The sequence below is a fragment of the Varroa destructor genome, unplaced genomic scaffold (genome assembly GCF_002443255.2).
Source record: "Varroa destructor unplaced genomic scaffold, Vdes_3.0 BEIS01000002.1, whole genome shotgun sequence".
In the NCBI taxonomy this organism is placed as follows: Eukaryota; Metazoa; Arthropoda; class Arachnida; order Mesostigmata; family Varroidae; genus Varroa; species Varroa destructor.
In genome coordinates, this window is record NW_019211455.1 from 406,656 (window position 1) to 434,012 (window position 27,357).

General features: G+C 39.1%; 2 protein-coding genes across 16 annotated transcripts in view; one reads left to right on the top strand and one right to left on the bottom strand.

Moving 5' to 3' along the window:
- Nucleotides 1-25,549, bottom strand: loco (regulator of G protein signaling family member locomotion defects). 10 transcript variants are annotated; one of them, XM_086980598.1, is made up of 11 exons: nucleotides 25,409-25,548; nucleotides 24,406-24,478; nucleotides 23,887-23,957; nucleotides 17,696-17,806; nucleotides 16,453-16,521; nucleotides 15,642-15,748; nucleotides 14,829-14,949; nucleotides 4,920-5,101; nucleotides 3,669-3,750; nucleotides 3,371-3,546; nucleotides 1-2,461 (listed from the first exon to the last, which is right to left on the bottom strand). In XM_086980598.1, the coding sequence occupies exons 3-11, from the start codon at nucleotides 23,954-23,956 to the stop codon at nucleotides 638-640; spliced, it is 2,742 nt and encodes a 913-aa protein (XP_086836724.1). In that variant the 5' UTR covers nucleotide 23,957; nucleotides 24,406-24,478; nucleotides 25,409-25,548; the 3' UTR covers nucleotides 1-637. The 10 variants fall into 10 exon arrangements, with proteins under 10 accessions (XP_086836724.1, XP_086836722.1, XP_086836725.1 ...); XM_086980596.1 differs by having other exon boundaries at nucleotides 24,381-24,478; XM_086980599.1 differs by lacking the exon at nucleotides 25,409-25,548 and adding an exon at nucleotides 24,866-25,006.
- Cdk7 (Cyclin-dependent kinase 7) overlaps nucleotides 12,863-27,357 on the top strand; it is a 21,647-nt gene continuing 7,152 nt past the window's right edge. For 2 of the 6 annotated variants that reach the window (XM_022794968.2, XM_022794974.2), the window contains exons 1-2: nucleotides 25,817-25,940; nucleotides 26,761-26,859. Coding sequence is in view for 1 of the 6 variants with exons in the window: in XM_086980604.1 (XP_086836730.1) it covers nucleotides 25,900-25,940 (41 nt within the window). In the remaining 5 variants the exon portion in view is untranslated. Of the gene's footprint in view, nucleotides 13,449-22,785; nucleotides 22,971-25,816; nucleotides 25,941-26,417; nucleotides 26,860-27,357 lie in introns of those variants that run through there. The other 4 variants (XM_022794973.2, XM_022794971.2, XM_086980604.1 and 1 more) reach the window with 4 other exon arrangements.

The window sequence follows — 27,357 nt, forward strand, 5'->3', positions numbered from 1 at the left end:
TTACTGTACAAACGTTATATTAAATTTATTTATTATACATTCTGATGCTTTGTACCGTTGGCATGTACACATCTGTACAATATTCAATAGCGCATGTTTGTATCTTCACTTTTATTTGCATAAACAACCCGTAAAGCGATGTTGGGATTTGAACAAAAGTCAAATCCGCCTCCACTAACTGGTGTTCGCAGCTCTTTCCCGTACAATATCCTAGCTGTTTCATCCAAACAACATCGTAAACATGTAGCATTCATTATTCGAGTACTCAACACCTAACCACCACAATGGCAATGCATGTACAGTTTAGCAAGTACATTTATATAACTATAAAAGTACATATATATATTTATAAACTAATTATTTGAAATTGCATACACAACGATGTTGGGTTTTTAGCTTCGTTATATATACATATTGAATCGACTGAGATTTGTTATGTGCTACTCTTAAGCTCAGATCCAACACCGCTGATAATGTACGTGATATTCATGATTGTGAAAGCAAAAACTTACAAGTTGCATAGCCTACTTTTGCTAGGGGACAAATAAAATACATTTGTCCCTGAATACAAAGCAGTACCAGTTGCATATATTTAACCGCTTCTAATATTTTTTTTGTAAATAATTCTCCTACAAATTTAGACAAATGATATGTTGCAAGTGTTTTCTAGAGGATGTCCTTTCTGTGGTTTCTGGAACTTGGTAGGCTTAGGCGGTAATGGAGGTGCGCCACTTGAAAATAGCGCTACTCCCGTCTCATCGAAAACAATAGCGCCTGATTGGATTTGCGCCAAGAATGCCTGAATATCCTGGCCTTTTGCGTACCATGGACTAGCCTGGCCGGCACCAATTTGACCTGCAAGGTGCCACTCGGGCCTCTGATTTTTCAATGTTAACACTAATCTAGCTCCATCTAGTTGGCTACACTGTGTCATCGGATCAAGCAGTTTTGTCGTGTTGTAGAGTCGACACGCCATCTGCCCGGCATCGAGACCGTATCGTAGACAAACTCCTTGAATGACACCCCATAGAGTTGATGTCGGCGCGCATTTTAAACCAAGGATTATACCACATGGTAAAGCCAGTAAAAAGGCTACGCGAGGTTCAATCGTAATGGTTTCCTGTAATAATTGTGATACTGGTGTCCCCAGATCGACCGGCTGTTGATTCTGTGCAACGAATACGTCTACAAGGGACGCTCCTGATGTGGCGTTCTTTTGCAGTATATCCGAGATTATTTGAGGCAGCAATTCCGTTCCTGTAACAGGAATTTTTCTCGTTTCGCCCGATGGGATGATTATATATATGTATTTGTCGTCAGCCAACGAAGACGTGGCATACATTGCATCCCTCTTTTCCTCATCTTTTTTCTTCTTACCTAGTTTTTTTACATTAGGAAACAAGGACCTTCGAGCTTTGGCTATACTGCCACCACTCGTCGATACGGATGAAGCGGACGAATTTGACATATTTCCAGGTCGGTGATTGCCGTTTAGATCTGGATGAGATGAAAATCCGGGGTTGTTTTTCTTATCAGCTAGATCGGCAACTTTATCTACCGATTCTGCTTTTACTGGTGAGATTAACCGTTCGCCGTTTACCTCTTTGATGAGACACTGCTGGTAAAGATCAGATTTAAGAAATCTCGGGTAACAGTCCATTCTCATAAGGTTGTAAATATGTTCTTGGGCGACGGTAAATAGGTCTTTTGGCGCGAGGCCCATTTCCAGTTGTGAAACAATGTCGCGCAACGTCGGGCCGTCAATATTTAGCGGTTCAGCGCAATCTTCCTTAAGATGCTTGTCGAAGATCTCCCTCGCTAAAGCTTTACGCTGATTCACGCTTTTTTCGTTACGGTACTTTTCGCATGCGGTCCAGAAAAAAATGTTTTCTTGGGCGAATTCCTTTTTTAGAAATTTTGCGAATATAAGAATACCATCTTCATGATTGAGGACAGCATCTAAGGATTCACTCCACGAAGCTACCGGCGGCAGGCTTTGATCATTCAAGCTGCCGCTTTGTCTCCTGTAAAGCTCTGAACCATTGTGACGTGCAGTCCGAGACTGCCCATCGTTGTATTTGGGCGTATCCAAAGCATCTAGCGAATGTTGTTTCCGCAGCGAGTACACTCTCGGACTATGTTTGTAGTGATGAACAACGTCAAGAGAATCCAATGATACCTGACTCTCACTTGTTTTACTCGGTGATTTTTCTAGCAGTATAAGATCTCTCAATTTGGCTGATACGTCTTCAAGTGAGTCTTCGAGCAAATTTTGTTTCGCCAGTCCACTAATGCTCCCAAGCTGGCCGCTATTAACCGAGCGCTCAAGAGAATCGTCCCGACCGGAATCTGAGTCGTAGATATGTCGTGTACCCGTCCGGATGGCGGTCGCTGACGACGCGGAGCAAGCCCTAATTTTTGCCAAGGCCATCAGAATCGGGTGAGCAGTCGACGGGAATTCCTGTAATCAAATGTCAACATCAATACGAACACGATCAGTTTCTTTCAAGACATAAACTTGCCAAGTATAAATCATCAGGCATTTAGCGCTAATGAAAAGCAGTACGCAATCAGTAAAATTAAGGTAGCTTCAAGCTCGAAAAAAGCAGTCGAATAGGCGCAAAACTAACGCCATCAGATGGACAGTTATTTTTCAAGTTCTGTAAGCAGTATATACACAACACATCTCAGATTATCAGAATAACCCCAACTTTTCACTTGCAAACCCAACTCGACTGAGCTGTTCTAATAGCTATGTACTAGAATCCATCGAAACTGAAATCGCGTATTTTTGCAGACAAGGTTCGTCTTATTAACGTTTAGTCATATAATTCAGTTTCTCTTCTAATTCGATTTGATGAACCACCTACTATTATACTGACATATTTAACTATACCATACGCAAATTAACGTAGCTTAGTTCTTTCGTCGGTTAGAATCGAGAAAATGACCTAGAAGAAAGCGTTTTCCACATGATTCCAGCTTGTGGTACCATGAGCAAGTTTAATAAAAATAATTGAATCACAGAAGCTAAAAGTGTATAAAATAAAAAGGGCGATTATGGAACAATAGCTATCACATTGCATTATTTAATTAGCAATACGGTTAACAGTTATAATGATAATGACAGACAGAATGCAACGAAACGAAATGTTAACGGAGAACAAATTGTTCGCGCTCACTCACTTCGATTCATCATTACACTGGGTATGTAAGATCTAAAAAATCGGCAAATCTGTGTCGTTCTATCTATGTCTATGCCAGTGGTAGAATAGCATGTAATGTGGCAGAACATACACGAGTGAGTACCTAAAAAAATACTTGCGTATTGGCACCCTAACACGCTCCCTGTCTAAACTTCTTTCACTACCTTGCAGGTGTTCGTCCGCGGATCTCGTTGGCAAGCAATTTTAAACGTGCGAGCCCGTCTACCGTGACTTGCGTGCGGGACTAGTCTAGAATCGGCCACGAACACATGCGCCGACAGTTGCTGTGGGCTTTGTCGTGTTACCACGCCGAAATACGAAGGGCTGGTTTCATCCATGCCTAAAAAGCAACAGTAGAGACGACATTTAATAAATGTTGCTATGACTAAATGTGCTATATGTTACGCATACAACTGGATTATGCAAGCATAAATATTGAGATCAATGATACCCGCAACTAACCATAGAACACAATACGATCCTGTGTAAAGCGGGCCACCGCTGTTCCCCTGTGGTTACTCAATACTAGTGCATCACTGGTTACCTGAAACAGCAAAGATCAAATGGGGAAAGGAACACTCGATTGTGTACGCATAAACGATTCTTGTTCTGAAAATACAAACCCTAGCTTCGGCTCTACCCTTAACAAAGCTAAGATACTGTGAAAAGTTACAACATAATTGAAGCCCATTATATTCATTTCCGAGACCGCCCCGGCATGTTAACAAATACAGTATAATAAGTCCTTGGATGAAGAACAATATAGCACTGTTTTTGGCAAACGCCTTCAAGGCAATAATCATCCACTTTGTGTTTAATAAGAGGCTTTAATGTGTTTAATAAAAAAAAAAAGAACAACATTTAAAATATTCTACCTAAGAGGGTTTGGCGTCCTGGCTTTCTTTTACGGCCATTCGCATATTTTCTAAATCATTGAAATAATAAATCTCACTCCTCTAAAAACCCTCCGTATATAACTAGCATTAGGCATCGTCAATGAAGTTCTACCGTTTGCAAAGCTTTTAATTATAAGTCGTTCTCCCTTCTGAAGTGCGGTCGACGCTTCACCCATATCTGTGGCAATAATCCACAAACGACACCATATAATAAGTAAGCCCCGTTGTATAACTTTTGTCTTTACGCCCGTTTAAGCATTCGACGCTCGGCATTCTGGCGAATAGCCTCGTATGACTATTTGTGCTTCTTTCGTGACACGCGTCACGGATGAGTTCGGATGATGTCGAAACGAACAGGAAGGTATCACTTACCCGACACGCGTGACACACACACACGGTAATAAAAAACTATTGGTATAAAAAGATATATTAAATGGAATATTGTACCTTAGAAAGTAAGTTGAATATTCGGGCTATAAAGATGTATTCAATATAGAAGTTGATTAGGTTTAGAATAACGGCTGATTATCTCGTTATTCTGATATTGTTATCATCGACATTCGTAGAAGATAAATATCGTGCTCGAGCTGGTGGAAAGAAACTGCTAAAAATGCTTCAAATCGTTTTTATCAAAGGTCTAAATGATATTTTTATAGTTCGTTTCAAAAAATTAATCGAATTATAAAATGATTATTACAAATAATCAAATTACAAATAATAGTAATCTCGATGTTGAATACTTGTTTTTTTTTTATGTACGTACAAATTATACATACGCAAGCAAATAGGCTTATTTGTAACTGTAAGAACATCGAACCTGCATAGCTACAAGGACTCTTTGTTGGTCTCTCAGTTGGGCGATAGCTTGTCCAAGTAGTGCCTGGGCCCAATTCTGCTCGGATGAAGAGGATGAAACGCTCCCGAGGTAGGAAAGAACTGCCCGAACGTAGTTCTGCTGTGATGGCCATATCGAACCCCCAGTATCTGCAACAGCTAAACCTAAAACGCGTAAGATAGTTCATTTATTATTGATTAAACTAATTATATTAGGAATAAATAAGAAACTTTCGTGGACGATAGAAGGTGCCTTTAAAGGAAGAATGATATAATATATATCAAAAAATGCTGCTTTAAACGCTTCTTGGGGCTGGTTAGAAAGTGCGCAAGTGTAAATTAGTTCCCTTAACGATTAGATCACCTTTTGAGGACCGGTATTTCTTTATTGTATATACCTACTATGGTACGCTCCTTATAGTATAGTGATAGGTCTAATAATATAGTATAGTATAGTATAGTATAGTATAATATAGTATAGTTTCTTCAAAACATTTGTCGAACGCAAATATCAAACGAACGTGGATCATGGAACGATGTACGCCATATATGAAGCAAATAAGAGTATGGAATTTTTTTATTAGACCCTCTGTAGTGACCGTTCAGTGCTGTGCGCTTTTTCAAATGAGCCTATTACGACCTTGATAAACGTTTCATTACATGGGCATATTATTATATATATATATATATACTAAATGGGCACGTTATTGCAATACTACGATAATCTGTTTTTTAGTTCAAGGGCATCCAGTCAAATCTGACCCTACTGAACAGTAACAAATGATTAATTATAGCATGAAAATTAAATTCTTCAAGCATATAAATGTATATGAATTTATTTACTGAAACCGTTCCGTGGGTACCTTTACGATATTTTGCGAAATATACGATCCGGGCCTTTTATTACAATCATGGAAGTAATAGGTGAGATACCAAAAATGTTCATGTTAGGTTGACGACAACAGGCTGACTTGAGTGTAGTGATCCACTAGGCAAAACTGTAAAGCTCTATATATAACTAACATTTTATAGGTAACACATCCGTAAAGCTCATAACACATAACTGCTGTACAAAATAACACTTACTGATAATCAAGTACACCACTGCTAGGAAAACAAGAAGTTGCTCTACGAGTTGATTCGACTTTCATCTTACCAAATGGAGAAATTTACCATTAATGCAATGCAATAGCGCGAGCCTATACTAGAAGCCTACACAGAAGTTTATGGACCCTTTTGATATCGTCGTCGATAACCAGTGGCTAGTGGCGACTCCTTATGGAACCACGTCATTCTATGGTAAAGGCTAAACATGAAATAAATAATCCGTAACTCAATAAGAATGGTTGTGATCTTTGTTCTATATTGAAGATTTGGCCTTGGTAAACGGGCGAGTGCAGAAGTACTCCTCTTAACAACAATTGCCCCCTAAATTTATCTATCTCGAAGATATCTCGAAGACGATATATGCCTCTTGACCTTGTTTGGATCCAGGTGTTATGTTTGCATTGGCCCATACGATAAAGTAGTGTACTCATAGGTTGATTCAGCACATCGGCCTACGTTAATCTGCTGTATGTATGGCGGCACTGTAATAATTTACAAATAAGCTTTGGCATATCTGGAAGCTGTGCGAAAATGTATGCGCACCTTGGGCCTGGCCACTGAAGAGGATATGCCTGCACGTGGTTCTCATTTAAGGTGCCATCAATACGTTTTCGAGCTAAGCCTTTCGTTATGGCAATCCACTTATAAAGCACGTAGCTGTAGACAAATAAAGTGTACGAAAACACATCATCTCAAAACTACGTATGGTACCGAAAACAAAATTTAGCCAATACCAGATATAAGCACGAATAAACAAAAATAATTACTTAAAAATATCCGCATTCTTGTTTCCTTACGGGACAGTCGTTGATGTCGGCGCAGATACTTGACAAGTTGCGTCGACCGCTTTCGCAGATGCCGCCACTTTATTGACGACAGCTGGTGGATCACTTCGTCGAACGGTAGGTTCTGCATGTTCATTTTCTTCGTTTGCTACTCACGATGTCGCACAAGTTACAGATTACCAGTCATAAACGACAGAGCACAGTACTTGTTATCATTATCACGACTATTATTGAGCACCATTTACGTAGCCGATGTTTTATACGAAAGCCCATACGCTTCAGCATGAATAAATTAACGTAAGCCATCGTGCGCGTCTTCAATGCCGCCGCTGTTTTTGCAGCGCTTGTTCCTCAATTTTTGTTCATCAGTAAAACAGGCGAAGTGTCCTCGGTTGCCGCAGTCGCTAAAGAGCAGGTCCACACGTCTCACCGGCGCAGATCACGGAAACACCGTAAATGCGGTGAAGTCGCAGGATTGCATCGATCCCTGTGCCTTCTTCTCTATTGGCATTGTAGTTAAGCCGGGGCCTAGCTCGGGCTGCGTCAGCAAATGGTCAAACCGCCTTATTCTATGGATGGTAACCTCTCTGAGGTTTCTTCTGAGGTTGTAGAAACTCTCCTTTCGGAAAAGAAGATCGGCTGCTGCCACTGAAGCGGTTCTCAGTAGAGTTTGGCGTCAAAACGCACGTTTTCACGCACAAAAGCGTATTGAATAAAGTTGAGATTGAAGAAAATCATCATCCGGGATGAACAAATCTAATGAGAGACGGACTGCTAGCGTTGGCGGTGTGTCATCAGCCGAGCGACCAAGGGAAAACGGCTTCTTTTTCAACCAGGCTCAATATTCATACACGACGAATCCGCCTCACACTAATTCGAGATGAAAAATGGCGTACTAATGGGGCTACTGAGGCCAGTAAGACAAAAGTCTTGATCTGCATAACATAACCTTCGCTTCCAGTAGTTAAAAGTGAGACAGCACCGAGTGCAACAGCGGCATCGACAATAAAATTGCACTTTAACACAGAATGGGCAAGTATACGCCATCCTGTCTCATCCATGGACTATTTGTTTCTGCTCTCGCTGCCGAATGGAACGATGCCATTCGAAGGAAGTTAGCTGTATTTACATTATAACCAACTGTGTTATATTTTAAACATAACTGATGCTGCCACCTTTGTAGAACCGGGCGCGCCCGCGCCCAGCTGAGCCGCGACGGAAAGACGCTCAATCAACCCTTTCCTACCCTGTTGTTTGCCAACAGCAGGGGGTGGAGTCTAGAGAATAACGCTTTTGGGCTAACCAAATCGACGGAATTACCAGGTGTCGATTATAGCATTACATATAATTAAGGGACGTACGTTTCTAAACACAAGAACTCGTCAACACAGCACTTGTCTCAAAAACAATTGGCAAGCAATAACCCGGAACGGTTAGGTAAAATTTGCCGAGAAATTAATGTACCCGTAGTGAGTTTGGAAATTTTTAGAAATTCTCTTTTTCTCTTAGTCTCATCACAGTGTGACTGTGTTCCCAACTGAAACTTAATATTAACAATATGACATCATTATCAAAGAGAACAAAAATTTTCTCACAGCTATTTCTCTCTGAAACTCAAGTTTATTTCTGTCAACCAGTTTAATGTCTACTCATTGTACGTCTTATAGGTTCAGACTTATCTCCAGCGCTCATAACCGTCCGATTTGCTATTCCGCCCGCTCGGTGGCACTACAATTACTACGAGGTAATATAACACTCGGGACGGCTAAAAAAACATCTCGTAATCTAATAGCGGCAGCTAACAAGGGTTCCGCATAGATGCTGCGGAAAACGGCAGACCTTTTGAGTCAGAATAGTCGTAGTAGGTAAGCTAATTAGATGCCAGATGGAATCTCCAGGACGCCCACCTGGCTCACAGGGTTGTGTCTAGCTTATCCCACAGGACGAGGCAACAGAACAAAGCGCCCTACTCCTTAATTTGGAAATGCTGTTTCTTTGTCGATCCATCGACGTTAATCTGCTTGCGGATCTGTCCTTGAAAATAAATTCATTAATATCATGTCATAGTACCGTTCAATTTCAGAAAGACAGTTCGTAACTTCTGAGTTTTTTCTCCTGCTTTCATTCTGTTCTGGACAACTGATTCTTTCTTTGTTCACTAACCCCTCTAATTTAGATGTCATTTTTTATTGTGTTGGGTTAGTTCGGATCGACTCCGTTCATGTCGTTTATATATAAATCGCTTTTCTCCGTGGGCAATCTTTTGCACTTTGTTTCCTTTGGACGTTTGGTTTCCTTTTGTGGTTACAAGTGCACTTGTAATCCTACAACATTGCCTCTTACCACCGCCCGGACCAGCAGACCATTCTACCGGGAGACAGTTCCTGTGTATTTCTTGCTTTCGCCTATTTATCTCTGATCTTAAGTGCGCCAGTGCGGTAATGTCGCACAATGATGGTTGGTCTTCGTGTTTGGGTCACGTTGCGTGTCCGACGCAGAACCACCTCCTGGCCATAGGCGCGTACAAGCATGCTCAGCTAGCCATTTAAGCTGTCAATCAATCAGTTAGTTAGCGAATCAGTTAGGGGCCTATTCGGCCACCCAGACAACACGATCAGCTGAAGGCAATTCATTCGTTCGAAGTAAATGGTGAGCGACCGCGGTGGCGATGTCTACCGCGACGGTTCATGCTGTAAATGTGAATGACTTCGGTCGTGCACGCTCCTTCTGCTCGTTCTCCCGCAGAGTCATGTCGAGGTCGGAGCACCGGGCCACTGAGCAGCCTATATAATTGACGCTTACCTACTATCGAATATAACCTATACGCGCTCCACACCCTAGACAACCAATGTAGAACGGTGCATTTAGACGTTTTGTATTTATCTCTGCATGTGGGGGGCCACTGGGTGGGAGCGCGTTTGCGCGGTGGGCGTACCATAAGCATGCTATTGGGTTCTAACGGTCTTCAAGCCGTCATAGATGAGTCTTCAGATAAGTTTGACAACACTGGCTGTGCGGGAACGTCATCGATCACAAAGACAACCAAGATGATGGCTGCTGCCGAAATCACTTTTTTATGGTTCTCCTGTTCAGAAGCGTTTTCTGAATGACTCTTGGAACAATAGTGTTATAGTAAAATAAAATAATATAGTGAGCTGTCATTGTATACAAACACGCAGACAACACACATACACCTTGTTGCTATTAATGTCAGGCTGAGCATCCCGCACCATCCGGAGATTTTCGACAGTTGCTAGCAAAGTTGATTCGCTAGCGCTGAGTGTTAAGTCGTTAAATGAAGAAGCTTGCTGGTGGATAGTCTAAATCAACGGGTTTAGTAGAAGCCGTGAATGAGACCCGTATAAGCGAACAAACAACACGTACGCACATCCGGGCAAACGCTGGTAGTTCAAACGTGGAAGTTTCAGCGTAAGGGCAACGGCGCAAAGGCCGATAGATGAATACAATTCAGACTATAGGCAAAACACAAATCTCTTCTTCACATCTCCATTGGTGAAAAATTTCAACGAATCATCAATGAATGTTCGTATACATAGATTGTCTATGAGCATCGACGAGTTGGTAGTCTATGCTTTGACCGACAAATACTGATTGTAACGTAAACGCTAGCGAGGCTTGAGCAAATGGATTTCATCCGCACAATGGACTTCGCAGCCGAAACATCTATACATACAGATAGCTAATGCGCAGTTATAGTCTATTGCCTCGATATAGGCAGTATTCGTAGGGATTTATATGTGCTCGATTGCGTTAAACGTGCATTATAGCTATCTGAAAGTCTAAAGGTTAATCGTGTGATTGCATGGCCTTGGGGAACATCCAAGTACTTCTGTTTCCAATGTATTATAAGATCTACCTGCAGAGGGAGTAAACACCACATTGTTAGTCGTATGAAAACGACCTTTTTATGGCTAGTGATTTTGATGCTTAATCCAGCTGCGATACATGAAGTTGCATAAATCTATAGCGTCCAATGCCACGACGAGGTGGGTCACGCCCATAATCTACTTAATTTATGGGTCTAATTTTAATCTGTGTTCGCTAGAAGAAACAATTTTCTAATAGCCAAGCACCTAGGTAGAATACAACCCTGTGCTTTATTAAATTCCTTTGTAGTATATTTGAACACAGATAAACCACGCACATACATCACGGCCTCGAGTAAATATTAGTAATAAGGTTAATAGTAGTGGACAGATGCAAACTTAATTTGAATAGGCGATTGCATTACCTAAGATAAATCTTCCGTTGCTTTTCTGGTCTTATAGTTAATTCATGCGCACCAAACGTTTTTATTTTTTTTTAAAATTGTATTAGATAATAGCGGTGGCGTTATTATAAAGCTCTAAATGAACGACCTGTAGAAATCGCTGTTGATAACTCATTAGTTATCTCTCGGTCAATGGAGGTAAAGACACAACAGGGTCGGCGCAATAACTGGTGTAGCATCCCGTAACAATATGGGCCAAGATGACGTTCCAACGATAATTCTATCTATTATACATCATCATTTATGGAGGCTTTCATTGGGCAACACTAAGCACTACGGAGATGTTAACGACGGGAAAGGTTAAACAATAACGGCAGAAGGTGTAGGGGCTATGTTTCTGTTTGTTGTCACGTTTGCCGCGTATCCCTGTGAATACAGTCTACTAGGCGTGAAATATAAAAAAAAAGAGCCTTTTGGTAAATCCTTTTACAAAATATCATGAATGATGTGCAGGTACAGCGTCATTTCATAGGCAGATGTGAAGAGTTGGCTTAGACTGGGCAAAAGCAAAAATATGAATTATTTACAAGGAAGACGCTTTGGGAATGCTCGAATTTTTTTTAAAAACATCTGTTTGCCATTCCTGGACAACTGGTTTCTTGAAAAGATCAATAATAGAAGCTGTTTTGTAATATGTAGATGACCTCACAAAAAAGTTCTGTCATTACTGTTCCTACTCCCAAAAGGCATCGGACAACCCTAAGGACTATTTACTAGAATCTTCTTGTTAGTAGTAGAAGATATTGTTGGCTACACTGTCAAAATGTTTGGCTAAAACGGAAGAAACAAGCGAATTCCCTTCCTTTTTACCTTAAAACTCCTATTGATTACACACGTAGGACATAAAATACTAGACTATATCCAATTAGAAAAGTAGCAACTATTCCTCAGACGTGGCCACAAATGTCAGATTTATAGAACTCAATTAATCATTTATTAAAAAAATGTATTCGGCCTACAAAATTCAAAATAAAAACCAGATGCATTCGACTAGATTCGTCCAGTTCTTAAGCCAATAAATGCCGGTCATTGAATCCTTAAAGCCTCGAAAAGGCCAACAAAACAATGGTATTGCCAGGATGAAGGTTTATTATAAGCAGAATTAAAAAATACAATGCCATTTGTCGCTACTGTTAACCGAGCACAGTCGAGCGGAGTTATATATATATATATATATATATAATACCCTCCAGATACAAAGTGACCAATAATAGGAGAACAGGTAAAAAAAAAAAGGATAACTCACCTATTTTATGCCACGTATACGTTCGTATATATATGCTCGGCGAGACGCAAGGTTTATAATTTGTTAGAATTTGTCCTAGTATAATAGAGTTCGGAAATTAACAAAATCTTTTTTAACTAATGAGATGTCAAATCACTGTTCGTATATAAACCGAACACATCCTTATTGCGCATGGTATAGGACAATATTATGACTACTTGTAGACATCGTTTGATGGCGTTTGTAAAACACTACCATAAAATCACGGTAGTGACTGGATACATGAAATAACAGGCATTTGTAGCATACGGCACATGTAACCAAGCTAATAATCTCCTAACATTTTTCTAGATGGTCAAAATATAAAGTTCACTTGAAATGAGAAAACACGTACTAGCGAGTGTTTAAGAGTAACCGGTCACTTTACAAGACGTCGAGTACACTACCCACTAAAAAAATGCCATAAACCTGACCGCCAAATGGAAAAACCATGGCCAATAAGACCAGACAACGATTGGAGCCACTGCACTGCCGTCTTCAACAAAAAGTGATTTATCTGCACAAGCGTACCAGTCAAAGCTATTTCGCTATTTCGGGCTATTTCGGGACCAGTGTCGGCGGTGTACCCAATAAATAATAACATGGTAAATGGGCTGTAGTCGTTTCGTGCCCAAGTGAAGGAAGGCAAAGAGAAGAGCCACTAGTCAACACGCTCGATCAGTTCCAGATGCCTTAGCATCAATGGTTTGCTTGCTACGCGAGCGTATAATAACATACGCTAACGACGCGCAATTTACTTTGACTAGGGCCAAAAGAGCGAAAAAAAGCGACGTCGCAGAACGATAAGACATACCGATAATTATCGGTGTCACTACGTCATCGACAGATGAAGTCGACGACGACCGAGCAATAATTGTCAATCAGCTTGCTAAAGCAGTGGTAAAATCACCAGCGGACACAACATTAGTGCCAGATGTGCTATTTTCTGTTAAGTGCGGTTGCGTAGCAGGGCTAATATTCGAAGGTGGTTTATGCGAAATTGCCTGACCAGACGCCAAGAGCTAGTGACGACAACGGATATCCTCATAGGAAGTCTTTGAAAAGGTGAGCCGCACCTAAGTTTCCTAAATAAAAATTGAGCTCCCTTTGCTTGTATGCTCAAATACCCACAGAGCTAAATAACTCATTCAGTTGCCCATTTTTAAAGGTTACAGGTATTCTCTCATCTCACAACTAAATGCTTCTTTTCTGGCATCCTAGCGAGACCATAAACAATGTCTGTGTGTTTGTTGCATAAGATAGCGTGTTTAGGTATCTAAGTCGATCTTCCGGCGGGTGTGTGCTATGGTGAAAAATGATATGGCTTGAACACCTGCGAAGTGTAACTGAGTGAGAAGTTCAGGCCCAGACATGAAATTCATTTTCGAGAAAATGTCTATAGCTATATACCAGAGGAATATAACAAGTAAAGTAAACATTTACTTGGTTCTTTAAAAATACATAGTCAAGGTAAATGAGGATTTGTCTGCTTCCCATTATTCTAGAGGTGTTTATAAAACCGTACAGTCGATCTAATATATGCTGATTAGCATTCAAATGTTAGTCAGTTGCCATTTAAAGCTAAAATAGTTGGCCCACTTCCCATAATTATATTGTACTTATTTTGCTGAATGCGTTCTCTAATCGGCTTAAGCTTAAAGCTCGGCTATAGGGCAGTAAGGACGACCTTTCTACTTTTCTTACCGCGTAAATCCCAAAGTTGATGCTCAAATTCACAGCCAGACTAAGAGAAGGCACAAAGTAAAAAAGCAGTTACAACAGCTATTATTTAATTCCGTAACGTTAACTGCAATAACGAGACGCCCGAGTGTTCACCAAATTAAATTCCCGTATAAAGCCTCATCACTTTAGGTCAGTAGAATTACGTTTTGAAAATACTCCATCAGAGTATCAGCACAGCAGAGAATTTCGTACATTAGTGAGATGTTGACCAACTATTCAGCAAGTTTTGACCGGATAAGAAAAAGTTAAGATACGTTCATCTTGTTGACAGGGCACAAAGCTGGTTCAAGCGCACTCCATAGATGCGCGGAAAACTTTGGACAGCCATAACTAGTCACATTATAAGGCTTAATTTAGCTACTGTAATCATAAACAAATTTCATACAGATCTACTTTCAGGACAAGCTTTTATTCGCGTAAAGCTTCACGAATAGTACGAAACTCGCCTTAACAGTTAAACCATATGGAAACAACTGTTTATTACCTCGATGCTTACCAGAGTGACTTCAAAGCCAAGTGTTTATGGCTCTTAAAACTAATAACTGACCTTATTTGATTATAGTAAAATGATACATTGCCCAGAATCCAGAAATTCCCTAAAGGAGATCGATCGCCTAAAACGGGAAACAGTTAATATAGACAATTGTGTTTATAGAACACAGTACGCAACGATACTACCATAAGACGTTTCTGGTTACTCACCACCAAATGCGGCTCGATGATGTTGACTGGCCGCGTACGAAGGTCTCGCATTTCTATTGAAGAGAATATTTACCAGTTCCGCACTCGAATTCGTCCCCTCCAACAACTCACCAGCCAGCCGCTTCGGATTATAAACAAAGTAAGAAAACTTTAGCGTTCTACGCCGACTAAAAGAAGCATTTCGATTTTGTTGCACCCAAAAAGTATCTGGGGCTTGAGCACACAGTGGTTATTTGTCGTTGTTAGCTATCAGGACGCACTTCCCCCACTTCAACTGTAACACTATGATCAGCTAGAAATCCGCGGTTTAAATTGGGCTGAACACCATTCCACGTAACCTTGAGCGCGTGTATGTGTATTTGACTTAACAACTAGAGTATTAGCGATAATTAACCTTTATCATTCTCAACTAATCCACTTATTGACGCATATGATCAACAATCCGGCCAAGTGTAATTATTAAGGAAAGAGAACGACGGACTAATGCATTTTTCAACGACTAATCAACCAACGACTAGCTAACACGACAAAGTATTAGCAAAAGGTTTATCACTGAGTCAATATTTTTGGCAGGCTTATTAACATTGATCTCGCTAACTGACATTGAATGGACAACTATTGCCACAATGATGGTAGTGATGACGATGATGATCATCGTTACTATTATTAGTAGGACAAGGGATTTTTTATGAATCCTGTATCAACTGGTTTCCCTAAAGTCAAGATATTATGTTAAAAAAAAAAATCTACATAATTTTCGTCAAATTGCGCATAGCAATACAAACCATTCGCAATTTTAATTTGCTAATGTACCTTATTGTGAACTTGCTCGATGATGAAATGCGCTTGGCTCTGAATGAAATCCTCATCTTCGTCACTTGAGCTGAGCGCGTCCAGGGGACCACCTCCATGAGCAATACCTGATTAATTGAAACCACAAATATTTCTGCGCGTTAGGTGGTCAAAACTTTGCGTCAAGTTTTCATACTATACATGCAAAAGACTCCTTTGACCAGTGAAGTTTCAAAGAACATGAAACTATAATCATTGAATCTCGCTATTAAATTAACTCACTGCTCCAGATAAACACATCGAATTCTTTCTTTTTCGTTACTTGCAATAAAAACGTTTTTGCTCTTTAAAACCGTGCATATAGCTTTGGGAACTATTAACTATGCGATTTCACTTATCACAGACGTGAAAACGGTAGAAACGTCTGCCATTGACAAGTCAACGGTTTCTAAACCGTTCCGATATTGCAAGACGACCGTGTTTCGCAAGAAAAATGTACTACCGACTGATATATACATCTATGTATATGTCATATATAGCTCAGCGACGAATGATGCATCCAGTCCAATCATAGCATTCTGATAACAACGATAAACGAAGAAACCTCTGTCAATGGAAAGTGCAGCCAGTCACTTTAACCCTTTGGAAACACGGCAAATGCATACACATAGATATGTCTACATGTGGACTTCAATAGCAAACAAACAAAGCCCTTATCTGTTTACAGAACATGCCCTTTGCGCGGGAATGAGAGAAACGGGGGATAAGGGGGAGAGTAAGGTGCGCGACGACTAGCAGATCTGCCGAGTTCTTATCATGGTGACTGACTAACCGGGCGCAATACAGAGCGTCAGCGAAGAGCCGCTGCGTGCAATAACCGATACCACTTCATCGTGTGCAGCTGAAAGAAAAGGAAACATACAGAATTACATCACGATATAGAAATATATTTATTGCGAGTGCATAGATTGTGCAGTAATTATAATTTTTTAGAGTTTTAATCAGCTGACAAAATTACTTTTATAGTATTGCAGAGCAGCCTTGATTCATATGGCGATATGGGGGTATATTCTTACTGCATAGTATCAGTTCTGTTAGGAATGCTGAACAAAGTGACATTCATTCACTGGGTAAATATTAACTGATCGAGGTTTTTTCTTGCCTAGATATGTTTACTGACACCTTATATACTAAGTGAATGAATAAGTTATTTAATCTTATTTAGCAAGTTAATATGAAACATCTGTAAAGTTTTTTGTAGAATTTTGTTGAAACCTTTTTTGAAAGAGGCAGTTTATATTGTAAGCATTCAAATTTACAATGTCAGTTTGCTAGGTATATACATAGTATAGTACATATATACTACACATATGAATCATGCGTAGTGTTTCACTACCTTGTTTTTAAGCATATAATTGTAAAACTGTGTAAAATCAATATGACATATTTGAAAACAGTGATGCGAACGAGATATATCACTCAAAACTCCATATCAAAAATCTACTTGAGTGCCTTAATAGTTTTCTCTAAATCCTGCCATCTTCTGTGCTAATTTATCAATAGAGAAGAACTTTAGTAGTATCAAACATAAGACTTCATTAAATACACTTACGTCATATAGCTCTCAAAAGGTTTTCTTGCCTTTGCCAGGAAACGTTTCGTCCTTCTGACCCAGCAAATGATGCTTTGATTTTAAGGTCTAAGAGCAACGATTTATGTCGTTCCATTTCAACAACAAAGGTGCATTGTTACCAAGCATTTAACTTATAAAGTTGGAATAGATGTGGTTATCTTATAAGCTTTATTCTATCAACTGGTTGTTCTATTCTACTATAGGAAAAACCATATGAAATCGTTTAGGAATTTTTATTTCTATTAACATGTATTGATACCTCTCGAGCAAAATCCTGATACCTTGCACTATGCGTAGAACGTTGCAGGCTCCACAACTTACCATATTCTATAAAATACACTCAGTTCGTGGATGATTATCTAGCATTTAGAAAGCACCCTTATGCTAGACTTAACAAACTACACAAAAAGCAAAAAGGGGACCTCACAAAGCAAATACGTACCTTTGTCTACGGGAACTCCATTCACCTTAAGGAGTCGATCACCGTGCCGGAGGCCAGCCTGAAAAGCCTCACTTTCTTCATGTACGCTGCTCAAAATACAAGGATGCTGACCTGTGCATACAGAGATGTTAAACCATAAGCAATAAAGGTTATTGATAATCTTATATATACATATATAGTATAACATTATTAATAATGTTATATTCACAGCACCAACTATTTTACAATGCTCGGATCAGTAACAATAGTAGATCAGTAATGATAACGATTATAGATAATTGCAATGAAAATGCATTAAACCGAATAACCCAAACGAACTTTTTGGTTTTACTATCTGTATTGAATATGCAAAGTGAACGGTGTTTTCGTCCGAAGCAGATCTCATGGAAAATCTGCTACGCTAAATTAATAAAGGGACATAATAAGAAATTCAAGCGTTTCTGTGCCGTTTTGGCAGCACTAAACACCGTTGAATTAAATTGGTTACTGTCCTTTATAGCTAATTCCAACTATCAAACATTATGAAAAGTTTATTTTGGATTAAAGAACAAACCTGCATGAACGCTAGGCTATAGGCGCAATTACGCTCCACATTTACATTTTACATAGTCTACAATCTTTTCTGCGTCATTCTTTGTCACCACCGCTATATTCGCCATCACTATTATTATTATTATTATTAACACGACATTTATGCTTAAATGACTAGTGTCTTATAGAGTCTCATTACCAGCGACACCATATTTGCGGCTTTGTACGTGCCGCTTTTAGCAGCTGACTTCTTTGGACCCTGCCGATACCGAAAATAGAAACAAGTTGACTTGATATTTCAATCCACTTTTACTGAATTTCGCGTCGTTCAACTCCGAAATAACTTATGCGACCACTAGCGTTGCCACGAAACTGACACCTTTGAAATTATGTATTTCAAACAGATCGAATAATGATCTGATGATATTAACCGAATCGGATTCACGTGCTGTAAGGCCAATCGCAACGTATCCATCCTAATTACGGTAATTATAGGTGGACAGTGCTAACTACGACAATAATAAAAACCTGGATATGAGTAGTTAGTTTACTCAATCAATTCCTTTAGATCGCCATTTGTAAGGTAATGAAAAAAAATAACTTTTAGTAACCATAGAATGATTGAGTATCTAGAATATTCAGTAAAGCATATCGAGACGCTTTCCAGGGTAAATTGTCATTTATATTTGTTCAATAGTTAAAAAAAATACGCTAAGGTTATGACAAAGCGATTTAGTGATGTTTTCATTTGTTTCGATAGGCAGGGGCAGATGTTACCACAAAATGGCAGCAAAAAAAAAGAACGAAAGTAGCGAAATCACTGGACTAAATAAGACGTATCAAGTAAAGAATGCCTAGTGTACGCTTTTGCGTTTAACAGTGTTCATTTGTTGAGGTAATACATTCATTTACCAGAATGATTTAAATCGTGTCGCAAGACCAAAACTCAGGTCACTGTCATCATTGTCATCATTATGTATCAATTCCAGGTTGTCAATGCTTAACGACAATAGAACGTAAGGCACGAAAAATCCATTATATTGGCCGTGATATCATTTAAGTAGTCGCTGTTATACAATATGTCATGCACAAGCAAGGAAAATGGGAGCTTATGCGTTCATGTTGTAGTGGAATATGAATGATTTGGTAACCTGTACTCCTTACTCAAAAGCGACTATTAATAATTTTCTGCTAATCATAGTAAAAATACCTAAACATTGACTCGCTACCCTGTTTCATCCATCACAATACTTTTTTGGTGATGTTCAGACACGAAAGTTATCAAAGTAACCTGGAAACCAAACTTAAATGAATCATCAAAAGTGCTGTAAACAGAGGCTCTAAATCATATGGTTTTGACTTGATATGGTAATGCCAGATCATAAAACTAATCTAGAAAAGCGCGTTAAATGGAAAATAAGTAATTTTAATAGTTTCCTTCGTGTTTAAAATCGGCGGGCAAATAAATAATGGCCTTGAACAAATGAATGAATCCAAAGCCAGATGTTGACCTCTAGTTGGCCGACAGATAAATACACAGATACAGTCCACAAGTACTTTAACCATTACTGCGGAGTAAAATTGCTGGAATTCTGGAAGTCAAAAAATAACAACAATCGACGCATCGAACAGCTTTGCGATAAAAGTAACCATTAAATAAAATGGATGAAATGATGGTCGATGACAAAAGTGATAACGCATCACATACTACTTATGAACTGACTAGAAAAATTTAATGCTTTTTTCTGCTATTTCTCGTAATGACAAACCGACAGCGAACGCCAGCGACAACACCTAAAGCAAGATAAATGACCAAACACGCCGTTGCATATACATGCCTGCACGGGGTAGATCAAAATAATAATAAGAAGAGAAGGAAGTAGAAAAAATTATCAAAAACATGTCCGAACCAGCGCATATGAGGTAATTCAATGATCAAGACGAGCCATAACCAAGGGAAAGCATTTATACAGTCACCACGCTGTGAATGATATATATCTATTTCATAGATCTTTTATCAGGGATGCAGCTCATCATTTCATTTGTCTATCATTACTATACCATCATTTGCACATTTCGTTGCCCATTGTATTGTTTTCATATCTTATGTCTCTTTATTACGAGCCTTTTCTACATGCGGTTTACCTTTTAACATTTTTTCTATGTCTTAGTTCCAACGCTGCCTACTGCTTCGCATTTTGGGGTACTATTATTTCATCTTCCTTATCGAACAAACTAAACTTTGTGTCATTGCTGGTGCTGTATTTGGACACAAACATATAGTTTCCGATATCCTCGCTCCGCAATCTGAAATGACCTTTTTCAGATTAATGCCTAGAGAAAAATAACCTTCTTTATTCACACAACTCGTGTAATGTCTATATGTCCTTGCTGCAATTTCTACAGAAGCTGAAACTCGCAACAGCGACCGCTGAGCACTGCTCTCGATATCTTAAGACCGGCCTATATTAAAGCCACGCAGCAACATCTCTTTTCATTAGTACGATAAAACTTTCATCTTTTTTACCTCATTAACATTTGCTTTAAGTGTTTCGTTCTTCTAATTTGCCCCTTCCATTCCTTAGTCCCTTCATATAAGCTGATATTGCGGTTCTGGAATATAACGGAATTTTACATGTTTGTGGAATTTATGAGATTCACTGCAGCATATACTAAAAACTAATTTGTGTCGTGTAGCTTCTCTAAGATGCTACCTAAAAAGCGAAGCCTGTACCTTAAAAAAATTTGGCCCAGCCCACTAGACTCATGACATTTTGCCTTAATTTCATCCAAATGCCTGTAAGCGTACCTGGTATTGCAAATCAATCTTTCCATCACTAGGTCAAATATAATCTGGCTTTTTGCGTCCATTTGAGCCTAGTCTTAGTTAGAGATGAGTTTCCACTGTTTATTGCGTTCAATACAACACAGTCGCAATTATTTGGTTACAATCAGATCAGATAGATGAATGTCCCACAATAAGGAAATACATATAAAATACAAACAGATACTACTATGAAATGTAGAATCTCAAATTCACAAATGGGTATTAGGTCAGTGACAACGTGCACACCTAAAACTTCACGAGTATACTTCATTTTTCGTTATGCTTTTTTCCACGTCCTTAACTTTAATGAAGTAGAAATTACCGTTTAATATATAAAAGAAAACGATTTCCTTGGATCCCATTCGAATCGTATGGTTATACGTCACATTTTTCTACAGAAGCAAACATCTTTGCTGATTCATGTAAGTGTCAAAACGCTCTAGTGATAAAGTAACAGCCACAGCCTCAGTACAAGCGCTAGACTTTATTATAATCGAATACGTGACTTCTTATATCTGAGGTCTAATCGATAATCCTCCGTGAATTTAATGATCGGTGCGGCAGAAGAGGACTTTTGGCTACTACTTTAGCCGAAGACCCATCAGAAACATAATGGTATGCACCGGTCTGAGTTCTGTGCAGCGGTGGCACAAGGTGACACTCCTTTTTCTACGCCTTGTGCACGGCAGATAACAAAGCTCGGCAGCCGGGAGTCGAACGCCCACTTGTTGCTGACCTCTTTAGCCGAGTCTGATTGGGATTTCTGTGTTAATTTCGCTAGCTCTTCAAAAGAACATTCTCACACTGCATGTCGGTGATAAATATGTATACATATATGAGGCTAGTAGTCTTTTTTTTTACAAACATTTAGCGTCGTGTGAACGTTGGTGATTTGGCACAATTTCTTTATTTAATACCAGATAAGACGACCATTCTTTTGCAATATGCATAATATCTAAATGTGCACATCGACTATAAGGATTTTTTTAATCTATTGCTGTTCATTATTTTTATGTCAAGGAAATACTCGAATAATATATAATAATAGTTAATATTATTCCTTGTTTTGAGCACTTTGTTAATTTCTGTTTCCATCGTTGTACAGCTTATGACACATTAAAACAAAGTTTGCATTACTCTAATACACCGCCCAGCATCGATATGATATATCGGACTATAATGCGTTTCTATGACCTGGTGTGCTATACCACGGAAATTATTTCACCTCTTGGTTCGGGCAATTTAACCCTACTGAACAAAGTGAGCATTTCAGTGTTGTTTAATATGAAAGTATATTTATAGATACTGTTCTTTTTACCAGGTTAAATGCTTTTACATTAGCTAGTATTATCTAGCATGTATCCTCCTTAATACATAGTGCTATTCAGTAACATGACGTTACTATCTCTCGCAACTTATTAAACAACCCTTTAAGTAGACACTGTTTCGTAACGAATCGTCATATGTCGACTGACAGGAAGAACAAGTCTACCTTACCATGGCTTTTAGTATCTATGCTTAATAACTAAATATTCAAGATGGACAATGACGCATCATTCATATCGGTAGCGATAATTCTGTCGTTTACCTGATCAAATACGATTACAACAATGGGCCAAAAAAAATTCATATTCATAAGAATGCAGAATTTCATCATATTTTCGGGTCACCTTATCAATTCCAATATGTAATTAAATATAGTTTCATATTTTAATCTTTCTTTCTCATGCAGGTTGTGTGCTGTTGGCTGGACTTGACGTAGTGACCCCCCTGGTGTCTTTCAACCAGAGGCTTGGCCGTCCAAGCCACACTGCCGATGGTCTCACATTATAAAAAAAAAGGCAGTATCGAATTATGTTGCCACTCAAGGCACCGTCTGCTTGGATCTAACCGCTGGCTGCGGTCAAATCTCTTTATGTAAGTATCTCTTTATGTATGGTCTTTATGTAAGTCATACTTTACCACTTTCGTCCGCAAACGTATTCGTATAGAGTTTATCAATTTACCTATATTTCAGTCTTTGACTATGTACGCCTCGTGCCTAAAGATCACGGTTTTTTAAAATCACAGATTTTAGACGTGCGATATCTATCGATTACTGTGGAGAATTTAGAGTACTTGCTAAAAAAATGTGTATACAAGAAGGAGCATTAGAAATACTCGTTTTTGTACTACGCTTATCACTTCAATGCAGCATTCAGAAACTTTCAATCGATAAACAAGTCACTATAGTTGTGTAAGCAATTCATGTAACTCGTGTGCGTGTTAATCTATAGTAGCTATTTATTTATTTATTTGAAATCTATCATTGCCAAGTGGTATAAGGAAACTGCAAATAGAAAACGCGTTTCAACTGCTTACAAATGGCGCAGATGATCTATCAATCACCGACTGCTTTTACGAAATACCGTAAATATGGCATTTCACCTTTCCAACCAGCTAGTAGTGTTTCAACCTTAAACCGAACACGGTGGTAAGATTCTTGCTAGGGTCTCTTAGAACTGGTAGTCTTTTAAACTAAAAATTCGTTATCTTTACTGGGCATAAAGAAGTTTCATTAATTTCCCGAGCTTTTTAAAATTTAATAATCCACTTAACTTCTAAATCGTCCTAAAGTTATAGCAGTAATACTGACGCGCAAAGCTCTTATCAAGTATTCTATATCTGTGATAGGCAAGATAAGAAGATTTTATGTTATTCAATACACATATTGAAAAAATGAAGGCAATAGAATAGAATAAATAGTAGAAGCAGAAATTCCACTGTCGATATTTGCAATGAAATCAATTTTTACAGCGGACCACGAAGAGACATGCATCTAAAATTTACCAACCTGATAAGGTTATTCCGAAGCCAGTTGGTCCCCGATTTACTCGGACAGTTTTCACTGGTGCCACAGCCATACTGCAAAAATAACAGAGATCTGTAGATGCATTCATTCGATGTAGGTGCGCGACCATGATCAGAGCGAAAAGTTATTACTGATGTTAAGCTCTCTGATATTTGTTCTACTTTCATCCCACATTTTTCATCGAGCTTGTATTGCCGTACTGTTACTTACGTAACATACCCGCGCACGATTGCGTCGACGTGTGTTCTAATCGACTTGCAAATAACAGTAATACGAATTGCTACGATAACAAAATAACTACGATAAGAAAGTAACAATAATAATAAGAATAATAACAGTAGCATCGCCATTGCCATAATAAGAACTACAACAATCGAAATGTAAAAAGGAATAAATTCAGCTAGATTAGCACCAAGAGTAAATGAGGATATCAAACCATTCCTTTTTGTTGCTTTATCTATGGCGGAGCCACATACCGCGTAGCGGGAATGCGATTCATACCGGTTACGTTGAATCAAACCATCGATGCTCGTTCCGTTTCTTTTCCAGTCGCCATCGCTTTTGGTCAGTTGGTCTTCCAGACAGACAACCGATGAAACAAAAGGGTATATGGGACGGATCACAGCTTCGTTAGTTTCCTTTCTTATCAACTCCTTGGTGTATTGTTTGTAGATGACATATTAGTCCTGACTAGAGGACTCACCAGCCCTTTATAAAGATAAGGAAAGGCTTATTTGTCTGAATGAATACTGACTATTGAAGCCAAAACGGTCAACCTGGCAAACGGCACAGCAACCAGAAGAATAGGATGCGTGTGAATTGAGGTATTATGAACAGCCGTGGAAGTAAGTGACTTCGAAAACATGACGAGCCGAATCACTACTATCTGGTGGTAATCTTCCGTTAAAAAGAGGGAAACCAATCAAAAGACGAAGATCACCCAGATATTGCCGATAATCACCTATATGCGCCACAGGCTGTGACCATTACGTCTGTAGTAATCCCATATGACACGGTCCCCTGGCCAACAGTAGCAAAGCGCAGTGTAAAGAATACCATACACGTATATGTAATGGACTAAATATGAAAAGGACAGATTTGTACGGGGTCGTCTCTACCGTCGTGTGACCATCACCTTCGACGCTCACGAACAACTGGATGGATACGCTTTGAAAATATTTCACTTATAACTACATTCAGTTTTTGCTAACATGGACAATCGTTTCAGCGCCAAGCTGAATTCTCGTCGGCCAGTCAATTCAAACAACTTGAACAGGCAAAGTGGAATCAAACAGTTTTCTCAGGTACCCAAAGCACCACTGTATCGATGATTTCCTCGTCAAAGCTTCTTTATATCTCCTAACCTTCACGAAGTACGCATACATGCATGCTTTCTATCTATCGTACGAAGCTGCGCTTTCAAAAGTTAACAAGTGCCTGACGGCTGCACCAAGTAATCAATATGTTCACCAAAAATTTTCGTAAGCGAACCCACTATACTCACCCTAGTTGACAAGATCACCCCCTCCCCTTAATCACAGATCCACCCTCCTGGCAGCAGCGATCGTTGTAGCGGCTCGTCAAACGGTAACACACATCGCACACACTTAACTAATGCCGTCAGCTCTGGGTGTTCTCATTACAATGCCATGTTTTTCACTGTCCAACAACCTCTTTCACTTCTTTCTTATGTTACTGCTCTAATTAACGATACCATAAACACTACTGCGATGAGTATGCATTGCACTACGGTCCATGATTAATTACAACAGAACAGCGAAAAAAATAACATGATAAACATCAACCTATCCTATATTGTTATTACTATTATTATCGCCACCCTTTCTCGAGTTGCGAATAGCAATATACAACATAAGCACACGATAGCAGACGAAAATCACTTTCTCTCCAGTTGGGGCCGACCTTCTCTCCTCCACCCGTCATCACCACCACCAACCGCTGAATGGGCTAGGAAACGTCGACTGCTGGCGAGTGATGTCGCTGATCTCTGCCTGTTTGTATACTGCGTCTGCAAGGTACGAAAACGAAACTTGCGCTACTGGCTAGCGTCATGTGAGAGAAAAGTTTGATCAGTTTTTGTTAAAGATCTGTGCAGCGACACGGTTTCGTGTGCCGATATTTTTTTTGTCAAGACGGTCAATGGGACACAATTGCAAGTTGGGTCTGGCTTCAATGATGAAAATGTTTGCACATGAACGCAGCTTATTAAGACTTCCAGAGAGAAGATAGGGCGAACTTTTTCGCCGTACAAAGACCTAAGTGAACATGCTAAGGATCGTTAATATTTATTATAGAAATAAATTTAAAAAATTGTAACCTTATATGTGTATCTATCATACAGGGCATGATAAAAAGAATTTACGTTCCCTTGAAAGCAACACATACAAGGCATGTATTGCCTTCAAGGAAACTTGGCTGGTATATTCAAGAAACAACGTTTGAGTACATTTGAGGTGAAAAGCATTTCAGTATCCGATGAAAAAAAAATTCAATTTATGTACATTTAAATTTAAATTCAAATTACGCAAATCCAAGTTTATGGCTGTATGTACCCTATATCGACTTGAAGTCCTATTAGGCCTATTGCATTTCAAGGGAATTAAGTTGATGCAGGAGCTAAAATATAGCAATGTGTTTAACTTGACGTGATCGGCCAGAACAATGATATATAACCCATTGTTTTAGTTTATTTTCTCATCATATTTGAGTTTATAATTTCTGACCTCGAAGGAACCATCAAACAGAACTTTATAGGATAGTACAACCGATAGGACAATTAACGGTACAGCGCTATAGTGGACTAATTTGTTATTTCTATGATTGCACATATTAAAGCTAAGGACTAGATGAACCGCCTCGCATAATCACGCATCTGTGCTACGTTACCGAAACCAGAAACGTACCACCAAAACAGAATACATGGTTTTGCATCTGGTAAGAGCTAATATTATTGTGATTTCATAAGACAATTGCGTTATTTCGTATACGCTACACATGAAATACTATATCCTTAAATGTCGATATGGCTCCGAATGTCTGTATATAAACCGGATTCTATATCGAGATCTGAAGCCCAGCAATTTGCTTATCAATGATTAAGGTTTTTAAGAATTGGTGATTTCGACTTAGTTAAGTTTTAAAGTTCACTTTCGCATATAACATCAAGCGCGACAAATCGATCAGATGATTGAACGGATTGAATAGCGGTGCAGTGTATACTTTATTACAATTTTGCGGTTGTTGTCTTACCCTATTTGAATTATCGTTTAACGTCACATCAAAGTCAGTAATCGTACGAGGAGTAGAAGAGGGTTACATGTGTTTCAGTTAACTAAACAGATGCGTATCATCATCACGAAATAAGATACAAAAATCTCCTGCTATTGACAAAGAAGTACAATTATTACAGTTGGCCGTAAAAGACAGTCAAAC